At 36.8% G+C, this 13,331-nt stretch overlaps 1 protein-coding gene across 1 annotated transcript in view; it reads right to left on the bottom strand.

Annotated features, from left to right (window-relative positions):
• The window catches only part of LOC311286519 (cell adhesion molecule CEACAM5-like), a gene marked incomplete at both ends in the record, with an annotated part of 98,022 nt that overhangs the window by 39,249 nt on the left and 45,442 nt on the right, over nt 1-13,331 (bottom strand). The window contains 2 exons of the mRNA XM_084402729.1: nt 366-620; nt 714-971. Coding sequence (XP_084258855.1) covers nt 366-620; nt 714-971 — 513 coding nt within the window. The remainder of the gene's footprint in view (nt 1-365; nt 621-713; nt 972-13,331) is intronic.

Raw genomic sequence — 13,331 nt, 5'->3', positions numbered from 1 at the left:
ATTAAAAACACAAATTAGCCATTTCCTACATCAGACCAAAAGTGAATTCATACAATTACTGCAGTTTGTTTATTGAGCTCACATTATAAACAGGATGAAGATGATGATGAAGATGATAATGAAGACTAATCCTCCAGATGCCGCTGTGATCACAATCACATTCCTACCAGCAACATGATGAACTGAAAGAGGAAGATCATCATGATTAACTCTCCAAACTGATGAATGATGTGAAGATACAGGAGTGTGTTAATAAAAGCTTCACCTGTGACAGTTACAGCGTCTGATCGCTGAGACTCACAATAAATATTAGAAAATTATGAATTTGAAGTTTTTGAACAATGTGTAAACGATCATTAACTCACACATGACGTTTAAAGTCACAGCATCAGAGTATTTCTCTCCATGTTCATTGATGGACCAGCACTTGTATTCTCCACTGTCATTAGAGCTGATCTTTGAGATGCTGAAGATTCTTCCAGATCCTACAATCGTTCCTCCTTTAATCCAGCTGATTTCTGCAGGAGGGTTTGAGTCACTGATGCAGTTCAGAGTCACTGAATCTCCCTCCACTATTACACCAGATGGACTGATGGACACTGAGACGCTCTTTGGAGGATCTACAAAGACAACAAGTGTAAAAAATACATGCAGTGAGACAAATTATTGCACAAATAATCTTCCAGAACTGCTAAAGATAAAGGCAGACTTACACATGATATTCACATTCACAGCAGCAGAAGTCTGAGATCCATGATTGTTTCTAGCAGAGCAATGATAGTCTCCGCTGGCCTCAGACTTAATATTAGTGATGCTGTAGGTTTCACCAGATTGCAAAATATTCCTTTTTCCTTTAAACCAGCTGATTTCTGCAGGAGGGTTTGAGTCACTGATGCAGTTCAGAGTCACTGAATCTCCCTCCACTATTACACCAGATGGACTGATGGACACTGAGACGCTCCTGGGAGGATCTAACACAGAGAAATATTGATATCATTAACAATCATATTAAACTTGACATCACAGATGTTTCGAGGATTTAATGTCACAGTGACTGAACCATCATTAACTCACACATGACGTTTAAAGTCACAGTATCAGAGTATTTCTCTCCATGTTCATAGATGGACTTGCACTTGTATTCTCCACTGTCATCAGAGCTGATCTTTGAGATGTTGAAGATTCTTCCAGATCCTACAATCGTTCCTCCTTTAATCCAGCTGATTTCTGCAGGAGGGTTTGAGTCACTGATGCAGTTCAGAGTCACTGAATCTCCCTCCACTATTACACCAGATGGACTGATGGAGATCACAGGTTTCACTGGAGGATCTACAGATGTCAGGTAAAAGTATTTATCAGAGACGGCTGGTGGAAAATGTTCTAGGAAAGGCTGCAGTTGGTTATTATTGGACAATTTCAGCAAACATCCCAGTTTAATTTTTCACTGTTAAAGGCTAAAACACATCCCTCTGTAGGATGTGAGGGAAGGTTGCAAGGAAAGAAAATGAAGACGGAGGAATCGAGGGAAAGTTTATGGGTGCTTCTCAATACTCAATTTTGATGCTACTTCTTTTCCTCGCTCCTCCGTCCTCCAGCCTGTGACCCAGAAACTGATCAAACTCAGCATCTTGAAGGACATCTCAATTCTCTCTATTCCCTTCACGTCACAATCATTTTTATTTATGCTTTACCTTTGCAGTTTAAATTAATTATATAAAAATATTATACACTGTTAACCCTTGCTGTAAAAAAAGGCCAAATTCTGACAATATAATACCATTTTCCATTAAAACAGTAATATACCGTAGAAAACAAAACTAGAATACAGGAATATACTGTAAATCAACAGTGCTCAAAGTCGACACTCAGTTTTCCAATTCACACCCTATATCCTCATTCACTATTCTCTACATTAGTTCACTAATATAGTCCACTTGAATGTAAAGAAGTGAGTGAATTGAGACACTGATGAACACCTGATAAGCAGAATCACTGAAGGACTGAGAAACAAGAACAGAAAAAAAGAGAAACACAAAAACTACAACTGACTTCCAGAAACACTGAGTGTAAAACCAGTTTACAAACCAGTTTAACATTATTTCTATCATACATGTACAAAAGTTCTTGTTGAGAATTAACAGAGATTTAGTTTATAATAAAGTTTGTTGTCACCATGATGGAGATCAGTATTTGCTTTAGTTGGTCTCTTGTCTCTTGAACTCTTACCATTCATCTCTCTCTGACTGCTGTAACAGTGAGTTTAAAATCGCATTTTTTTATGGCAAGAAAGAGCCAAGAGGTAGATGATCAGGTGTTTTTGGCTTTTGTGATGATATCACAACCATCCTGGACAGGTCTGATTATCTGATCTTTCCTGTATATATTTTTTTGAATTTATGGGTATTTCATATTTAGCATATATCTGTGAATCTACAACATGAAATCAATATTTCTGAAGCGTATCGTAATCATATAGTGCATTAAAACATTTTGAGCTCCTGCTTGATTCAGACACACACAGACATCAACAATCAGCACATGAATCTCAACAATGGTGACAATCAAAAGTTTCATGTCGCAGTGCATGCTGGGTTCCAGGATAATATAAAGCTCCCAGCATGCACTGCTGCATAAATAAAAAATTGCCACCATTGTTGAGATTTATGTGCTAAATTGTGATATCTCTGTGTTTCTAATAGACAGTGTAGCTCTGTTTCTCTGGTTTATGCATGATGTGTTAAAAAAAATGAGTCATTGTAATTTATTGCTGTGGTTTCACGGTGGTGGTAATGTAACACTTTTGATTGAGGATTAAACTCTGAATGAGTGAGAATGAATTTCCTTAGTGAATGAACAGGCAATATGATGATTTTGTCATCATAATCATTATAACCACAATCATTCATAAACTGTGTGTGTGCACTAGTGTGACTTACACAAAAACAGCTCAAGCATCAAAAGAAACATTAATGCTTTACACTGTAAAAAAGAATACATTCATTTTATTGATATCTAATTAATAAAAATGAGGCAAAAGATTACAAGCAATATTATTAATTAAATTTAACAAATTAGAATTGAGTAATAATTAATCAAATGAATTCCTTTAAAGGTAGCCATTTAAAATGAGTAAAATGTACAAAATATATTTTATTGCCAACATTGAAGACACCTGGTGTTAACAAGCAGAATCACTGAAGGAGAAAACCATAATTAAAGTCACCATTATGGTGATCAGTGTGTGTTTTAGTTGGGCTCTTGACCTTAAATTATTAACTTTAAGTTTTGTTCGGCTGCTGTATATGAGCTATAACAGCCAGATGAACAAATAGAAAAGGTGATGTAATGGCGTTGGTTGTGTTTTAACAATCATTATTTCACAATCATTTGACTTGAATCACTGAACTCATAGAGTCCAATTTATGAGTTAGGTGAACTATATTAATTATAGCAGCACTGCCCTTGTACGGCATAATATTTTTTAACTTTTACAATGTAAGGCAAATAATTTCTAAAAAGTTTCTCTTACATAAAAAGAAACACACAGACATCAATAATCAGCCTGTGAATCTCAACAATGGTGACATTTATAAAGCATGTTGCAGTGCATTCTGGGTTCCACCAATCAAAACTCATTCATGGCTCCCATCATGCATTGCTGCATGAATAAATAATGAGCTTATGTTCAGAGGTGATCTGTTCATCACCATTGCTGAGATTCATACGCAAAATCTTTATGTGTGTTTGTGCCTAAAAAAACAAACAAAAAAACACATTTATTTATTTTTTATTATTGATTTGATCATTTGGATTTCATTGAAAAGGCTAAAAATATTATACTGCTATAATTAATAAAGTTAACTTAACTCATAAATTGGACTCTATATAAGGTTCAGTGATTCAGGTCTAATGATTGTGAAATAATGATTATGTTAAATCACAACCAACACCATCAGATCATCTTTTCTCTTTGTTCATCTGGCTGTTATAACAGCCAGCTTAAAAACTTAAAGTTAATAATTTAAGGGTCAAGAGCCCAACTAAAACACACACTGATCTCCACAATGGTGACTTTAATTATGGTTTTCTCCTTCAGTGATTCTGCTTGTTAACACCAGGTGTCTTCAATGTTGGCAATAAAAGATATTTTTGTACATTTTACTCATTTTAAATGGTTAACTTTTAAGGAATTCATTTGATTAATTATTACTCAATTCTAATTTGTTAAATTTAATTAATAATATTGCTTGTAATCTGTTGCCTCATTTTTATTAATTAGATATCAATTAAATCAATGTATTCTTTTTTACAGTGTAGCACTTATCAGCATCCCAACTAAAGAAAGCACTGATCTCTATAATGGTAACTTCAAACCAAATATTTTCAATGAAACATCTCAATAACAACTTCTGTAGATGTATGACAGAAATAAAGTCATACTGGGTAACAATAAGTGTAAAAATGTGTAATGGCTGGAAGTCAGTTGTAGGTCTTGTGTTTCTCGATTTTCTGTTCTAACAGCAGGTGTTCATCACTAATGCTCAACAATCACTTACATATTCCCTTAATTATCTCACTGCAACACTGTCTCAATGTTACTTTTTACTCTTGGTAGTGTGGATTTTCCTGTGGGGTTGAAAGGGTTAACAGTGCAAGATAAAACGACACACCCACAAAATGTATTTTAACAGTAATAAACTGTAAGTTATGAAACAGGTTTGAAACACTGTTGCCAGTAGTTTACTGTAAAATCTTGTTTTTTGGGTCACCATTGTGCAGAAGAGTAGAGCCTGTGCTTCAGTCCAGGAGAAGATCTAGAAACGTTGTTGATATGCTGTATGTTGCTTTATTTAAAAAGCAGTGACTGTGTAGTTGCTGGTCCAGTAGAAATCTCTTTATTTACAATTTTTTTGTTGTGGTTTCAAATGAAATAAGTTCACAGTAATACTTTTCTCATGTTAGTAATGCTTTATACATTTTAGTTAATACGTTTAAATGATAGTTGGTCAATTTAAGGCAGTCGGTTTCTACAAGTGAAATTAGTTAACGAGAGTTTTAGTGCACCTTTACAGTAGCATACTTTAGATTGCAGTAAAGAACTGTACAATTAACAGTAAATTACTGGCAACAGTATTTTACTGTAAAAAAACCTGGTAAGGTCTAACAGTGTATATTTGGATTATATGAAAAAATACTGAAAATCATATGCTGTAGAATCACAGAGCTGCTGTAGTTAACAAGTTAAACCAAACTATCTCAATAAGTTTTGTTTTTTGGATCACAACATGATTATGTCAAAACATAACCAACACCATCAGATCACATTGTCTCTTTGTTCATCTGACTGTTATAAATCAATAAACAAACAAACAGCAGACAAACAAAATTTTAAGTAAACATATAAGGGTCAAGAGCCCAACTAAAGCAAACACTGATCTCCATAATGGTGACTTACAATTTGTTATTTTTCTCCTTCAGTGATTCTGCTTGTTAACATCAGGTGTCTTCAATAATGCTCAATCATCACTAAATTAATCACTTAATTATCTCATTAACTTTAACACTCTTGAGTTGAGTTGGAAAAAATTACAATTTTGGTTTGACATTAAATCAGAATTTATGGTTTTAACTAAATCATAAATACAATTTACGAAAATCCCCCCCAAAAAATAGCAGTAACAAATTACTTAATCCAAAGTATCATTTTTTCCAGTGTACCTATCTAATATTTATGTTGGATTTGTGTAATTGTAATTATTGTTTATATCTTATAGTATCTATGAAACATCTGTATATTGGGTGTTTTCATTTTTTTTTAAACACTTGACGTAAAAACCCACAACATTTTCAGATCAGGTGTTTGCTCATCGCCCTCTAGCGTCAAATCATCAGAATTTCAAAACGTGGTTTGAAACAATTTAAGCCAGTTTGATACACGCTCTAAAGCACTCATTCAAAACAGATGGTTGAATGGCTTGTGTAGCTTTTTATAATTTAATGTGTTATTTAAAAAGGAATAAAGATAAAACCATGTAATAAACTGTTATATATTACCGAGCATGATTTACTCACACAAGTCCTTTAATAAAGCAACAGTTCACAGTGGTAAACTCATTTATTAAAGGGGTCATATAATGCCATTTTTGTTCAAGCTAATATGATTCTTTAGGGTCTAAATTAAAAGTTTGTAATATATTTTAATTAAAAATTCTCATTAGTATTGTAAGAAAACACTCATTTTACCTGGTCAAAACCAGCTCTGTTTTCAGCACGCCGTTTAAGTGCATGTGTCTTTAAATGATAATGAGCTTTGCTCACCCCGCCCCTCTGTTCTGTGCGTACACCGCTTGTAACACAATAACACAATAACCATAACGCGGTGTTCATTATAAACGTGGGATTATGAATTATATTGAGAACGTCGTACATAGAAAACATGCCGTAATGTTCCCTGAGTGTAAACAGCCGCATTCATCGTGAAGCGTGCAGCAAGCGATTTGCAAAGATTAATATAAAGATTAATATAAAGGTTAATAAAATGTTACACTCACTTCTTCTTCTGGAGGTGCAGCAAGAACACGAATAGTTGGTACTGATCCTTTTTTCAGGAGCAGCTTCTTAGCAAATCCAGCTTTATACTGACCCTCGTTTGTAAAGCAGTCTGGTGTGTGAAATGATTCGCGCAAACATGAAAGCATTGACGTTGATTGTAGGGAATATTCCCTTCGAAAACAAACTCAGGCACTGCGTCTTCAGCGGTTCGGATTTAGGAACATCAAAATGACTGCTGTGTTTGTTATTACACCCAAGAACACCACAATCGCTTAGACGCCATTCTGCTCCAGCATATCAACAATGCACTGTGATGACAGACAGCTCGCTCACGAGCGAGGGCGGGTCTGTGTTGAAACGCTGCTGTCAATCAACATTCGTGGGAGGGGCGTCAATTTTGTGACGTCACAAAATCGAACGACTTGATTTCAGAGAGTGTAAAACATATAAGGAGATTTAAAAAAATACACTGGATGGATTTTTATCATTTGTGACCCGATCTGGCGAAATCCATTTTAAGATATGGGCCGTTTATGTGGAAAAACAATGAAATAATATTTTTTATTTTATTTATTTTTTTGTGCTAAATTTCAAAGAACAGACATTCAAAAATAATCTCCTAAAGTTTCGTAGTCCAGATAATTGAGTAAAGGTATTTAAATGCCTATTCAAGTTTACAAAGTTTTACTAAATTCGCTGGAAATGAATATTGCTTTTCTCAACTCCTCTACTTACTTCTGAGCATTTCCCGGGTATCCCCTGAAACGTCTCTGCTCTCCAAATATGGTGTTACACGTTGTCATAGAACCAATCAAAAAGCTTAGAAATGTACACAAACGCTGATCATTTGTCAATAGAGCATCACAGTCCCGCCCACAGCCGGTGCCGGAAGTAAAAATTCAATACAATTTCTGCATTGACAGTTGGGATATAAGCCATAAAAACGTAACCATACATGGTAGACTTAAAACCAGCTACGGCTGTACTAAGCGATTGTATATGCTCATATAACCGCCAAAAGTTCATGGGGCACTAACCTTGTTTTGGGATAAATGCCTTTTATTCGCGATGTCTTGGAGAAGTACTTCATTACCCACAATCCTGAACAATCCCACAATCCCACAGTGATGCATCTGATTGGTGGAGCTCGTGTAACTGTCTGGTTAAACCCTGCGAAAGTCCGTGAAGACTGAAGATCATTAAAAAAAAAACGCTGTGTTGACCACTGAGCGGTGATTGCAGTCAGGTACAAAGCACTGCACCATGTTGCTAACGTTATCGTTAACCGCTTTTCACACAAGCACACAATATAAAATACACGATAAAATACACGATGATAAGTATAAAATTCAATACACAATACCTATAAAAAACACTATTATTCACACGATTACTACTGAAAGAACTGCTATAAACTGCACAAGAAAAAGTTCGCGTGGCTGTCGTCAGATTTGAAAGTCGCTCTAAAGGCTCTTTCGCGGTTGTGGCTTCAGTCGACTTCAGTGAGGCGCGGTGCTTTATGGGATGAGTAGTTCCTTCGCTCGGAAATGAAAATATGTACACAGTCTTGTACCTTTGACTTTTTGGGGATTTTCTCGTCGTTTTTTCACTCTAAATAATATGTTGTATGCCTATGAGTTCAGCCGTAGCTGGTTATCCTCAGACATGCTCTAAAACTCTTTAGATACGGATTTTCCAAAACGTCAATGGGAGAAATGAATGGGAAATTTACTTCCGGCACCTAAGCGCCCTCGGGCTGTGGGCGGGACTGTGATGCTCTATGGGAAGCCCCATTTCGACTGACTGTGCGCGATTGGTCCAGCCATCCTCCTGTCAGACTCGCGGCGCTCTGTGTAAACAAGCTAGCAGATCTCCTCAGAAAGATTAAATATTATTAATTTGAGAAATGTCGCTGTCAAAAGACAGCAAAGTCGCCAAAAGCGTTGAACTCACTTGAGGCGTCTAACCTGCTGGTCATCAAGAGTGGCTATAAGGCTAGTCAGTGATTGTTTTGGATCTGGAGACGTGTCATCCTCTGATGACAGCGACAGCGAAAGTGCTCTATGGTATTTATCGTGTATGGATGTGAGTGAGTGCAATTATTCTGTGAGTGTATTTATCTGCAGGGAGAATCCATTACAATGTGTTTGATTTATTTTAAGCCAATATTTACCTCTTGGTATATCCGTTATGAATATGTTACACTGTTATTGTCAACTAGCCTACAAAAAGATATGATTGCATAGGCTAACATTATTTGTTCTCTGTTTCCTTGTCTCTCTGCCTCTCTCACTTTCTCTCTCTCTCTCTCTCTCTCTCTCACACACACACACACACACAGAGAGAGAGACACACACACACACACACACACACACACACACACACACACACCCTCTCTCAAGCAAAACTGTAGCACCTCTGTTCAATCTTTCTGATTTTAGTAAATGTTTGTAAAAGTGGCTTTTAAATTATTTATTCAAATAAAAACTTTAAAATAATTTGAGCTTCAGCCTGGCATAATAGCATATATTAATGTCTTTGGTCAAATTAAGCTGTACAATAAATAGTTCATCCCTTTAAATGCAATGGATTTTGAAAGATATCAACAAAAAACGGGCAAAAAGCTTTAAAAGTGATTTTCTCAGGTTTTCAATTGGAAAAAGAGGGCAGACGGCCATAATTCAAATGTGTATATATTTACAACCATTCAAGGTATGACTTTGACTAGGATATCATTTGAAAGCATGGTCTCCTCTTTCCAGTAATACCAAAATATCAGTTTTGAAATTTGGGTCACTGTGACTCATTTTGCTGGATCAGGTCACATTTTATGATGGTTGTGTACAGGCACTGCCAACACACATTTCAGTACAATCAACTTGTAAAAGTGCATGTACCATTATATGACCCCTTTAAGGCCCGATCTCTATGAGTTGGGGCGTGACGGTGAGAAACACAGTGGAATACCACAATACTTACAGGCATTTAGCAGTCTTTGCTAGACTTTTCTATTTACAGTGAAGTAAGCTAATTGCTTGCCCAGAATACGATGGCATTATAATATAACAATGTAATATGTAACAATAAAGTTTGCAGTGGCTTCATAAATGAATTAAAAACATAAAAGTACACCTGATGCACATTTCTTTGTTCTTCATTTTCTAGAACTAGAGTTTAAGAACCTTGCTGTATTCTTGTGTAATTAGTTAAAGGTGAACTAAGTAACTTTTTTTTTACCTTAACTGAACAGCTTCGGAGTCATTGGAATGGTTATATTACTTATTTCGGGTTGAATGGTGGTCTTTTCGCACCCCCCTGGTGCCCGTGAGCGGAAAATACGCACTTGCAACTTTGAGGCTGCGGGCCGCTGGCCGCCGCGTCAGGAAGTCTTGCGTGATATCAGGTCTCGCGATGTAAACAATTGCTTTACGGCCAAAAGAAATCTGCTCAAATACTGTCATTATTGCGCTCCCTCACGCTGTTCGAACCCGAATGAAGAAGACGTTTTAAAGAATGTCCCATCTGCTTTGATGTCGTTGATCTATAGCCTCTGGTGTCTGAGAATCACCAACGAGTTTTTAGAGAGAGAAACCTGTGAGCAAAAAGCGAGAATACAGCGAAGAAATCCCGAAGCTACTGAGTGCTGCTTTAAGAGAAAGTACACGGCATCTTACTCTGACGAAAGTGACTTTAACGCACATGACGTCTTAAACACGACTTCCCACTTCATAAATACGAACTTCCCAAGAGGACTTGAACGCACCATAGGATCATAGGATATGGCCTCAGCGGATAAAAACCCATGGTGACAGGGACAGTCCGAAGGGGAGGACTTTGTACTGGTATGCCCATCCCTCGTACTCAAAGCTTAGGAACGGTCTGTGTCGAGGGAGAATTGAGACATTAAAGTACACGTCCTTCAGGTCGATCGCTACGAAACCAATCTTAGGGGCGAATACATTTGAAAAGGTGTTTCTGTGTTAACATTTTGATCAGAAGCTTGTGAAGGGCCGATTCAAAACCACCACTCTTGTGGGAACAGTGAAGTAGGAGCTGTTAAACCCTGACCTCACATCGGCTGGAGGGACCGGCTCGATCACGTCCTTCACCAGGACGACTGCGATCTCCACATGCAGAACAAGGGGTCAGAGCCCGTCTACGGAGAGCCTGCCCACTCCCTATTAACCTGTTAACCGTTGCCAGAGCGCGGGCGCACTGAAGCGGTTTTATTTATATATAGTTCAAAATTACTATCAGATTTAATGTTATACCTTGACAAACTATACATCATTAAAAAGATATAAGACTCAAGTTTCAGAATTTGACCACTATTGTATTCTGAGAAACTTATAGCGACAGTTATTTCTTAATTTGTGTCAGGAGTTATGAAATGAAAAAATGAGTCGATACCTTTGATATGAATTATGCGCGTCAGCCGCTTTCATTCATAAAAAAACTCCCGTGCCGTCGTCATGACAGCGATTCACAAAACAACGTCCTTCAGGGCTTTTAGCTAAAAAATTTGCAGATTTGGAGAAATATTGATATATTCTCATAGGTTTACATCAGATTTCTATAGACAGGAATAATATTTATTGAATTTATACCCAAATGCGTCGATGTAATCATTATGAGCGTTTGCATACTCTGTTAATGTGTTTTCAATTCATACCAATAGCCTGAGGGCGCCCTCGCCGCCCTGTGCACAGTATTAGAACATGAAGAAGTGCCATAATCATGTGACAATCCAGGAAGCCTCGAACACACACACAGCTAACAACCAGGGGGGCAGGGATTTGTATTATTTTGAAGCTTCCCCGGGCGCCGCCATTGGCTAGCAGAACCCCACCTGCAGTTAGCATCCCATTGACTCCCATTCATTTTGGCGTCACTTTGACAGCGAATAACTTCACATCTGAGGCGTTTAAAGACTCCATTTGTCCATTATTTATTTCTAAAGAAACACGAAAATGTATAAAAGGCTCCATTACCTTGTAGCTTACGTTATGACCCTGTAGAAGCAGTTTTTGTAAAAGTAGGCTAACGATTGCGTCACAGCCACGCGACTCTCTGTCGCACAGTAGGAAATTACCGTATGGACAGGAGGAGAAGCTCGCGGGCAATCGGGAGGACGCCGAGGCAAAATGACAAAATAATTAATCAGAACACCTACAAAAAGTTTCTCCTGCTCCAAGATCATGGACAGCTCCTACTCACGCTCTCCGTCTCTGCGAGTTTCGGAAGGTAATGATTCAGATTGATCTTGGCACAGCTACTAGAAGACAGACGGTTTGCTCACGTCACATCTACGTCGTCGAGCTCAGTTTGAGTCTGCGCAGTACGCTGGACCCCCAGGAAGTAAGAGTTTCTAATTGGCTTCACTTTGTCTCCGTTGAATCCAATGGGGTCGCTGTGTCCATTTCTTTTACTGTCTATGGTAACAACAGATCGCGCTGTAACTATGGCTGTAACATGCAGATACAGACATTTTGAAGACAATAAACATGTTTGCTATGATATTTGAGTTACCTGTGTTTTTCAATCCATGCCAGGTATTTCCATAATAATAGATTATATGTATAATGTAATGCTAATCTATATAGAATCGTTGTGCAGAACACTATCCAATAGTATATTTTCTGTCTGATTTTTTATCTGAAGCCAAATTAGATCACAGAAAATTATTTAAAATACTCGATTTGCTTTATAAAGTAAGTTTAGAGCACAAACATGGTTTCAATCTCATAAATTGTCGTGTATTGATGCTGTGCTAAGCTAACATGCTAGCTAGCCCTACACTGTAAAAAATAAAATCGTAAAAAAAACAGTCATTGACTGTCAGCTACGGCTGCCAAACAAAAAACGTAAAAATAAAGTAAAATATCCTAATTTAAATTAAGTGCAAAAAACTTTTACAGAAATTTTCCTTAAATGTTTTACGGAAAAACAGTGTTTTTTTACAGCTATTTCCTGAATTATTACGATCAAACACCTTCATTGTAAAAAAAATCCCATAAAAAACAGTCAAAATGACTGTCAGCAATGGCTACCATACAAAAACCGTAAAATTAATGTAAAATATCCTAATTTAAATAAGTGGAAAATACTTTTACAGAAATCTTCATTAACAGAAACACACAGTTAAAACACAGTTAATTCACATTTTTTCTGATTTTTTACTGAAAAACATGCAGTTAATTATATGCATGATTTGCTGTGACTATACGTCACTACATCAGCAACTACACAATTACTGTCTGTTAATTAAAGCAACATGCAGCATTTCATCAGTGTTTCTCTGCTCATCCTGAACTGAAGCTCAGGCTCTACTCTTCAACACAATGGTGACACACGAAACACACCATACAGAAACACTTTAAACCCCAACAGAACATTAAACACTATCAGGATCTCAGCATCTTCACTTATTACAATCCAGACTTTATTTCTTTCATACTAACATTCTTATTGAGAATTAACAGAGGTTTAGAAGTTGAAGTTTTATTGAAAAGAATAAAGTTTGATGTCACCATGATGGAGATCAGTGTTTGCTTTAGTTGGGCTCTTGACCTTTTAGTGTTTAGTTTATAATTTTCTCTGGCTGCTTTAACTGTGTGTCTTTGATGCATATTTGTTATGGTGGGAACCCAAGAGAAACTCAGATGATATTGGTCTCTTTTTAGTGATAATAGTCATCATGTAGTGTCCTGCTTCATTGATACCACCTGAAGTGTAATATCTGATTAAATATTAGTTGTTAATTTTTTCATGATGGAACT

The sequence above is a fragment of the Rutilus rutilus genome (assembly GCF_951802725.1).
Source record: "Rutilus rutilus genome assembly, chromosome: 2".
NCBI lineage: Eukaryota > Metazoa > Chordata > Actinopteri > Cypriniformes > Leuciscidae > Rutilus > Rutilus rutilus.
The sequence above is the reverse complement of the archived record's forward strand: the minus strand, read 5'-3'. Positions and strand labels throughout refer to the sequence as shown.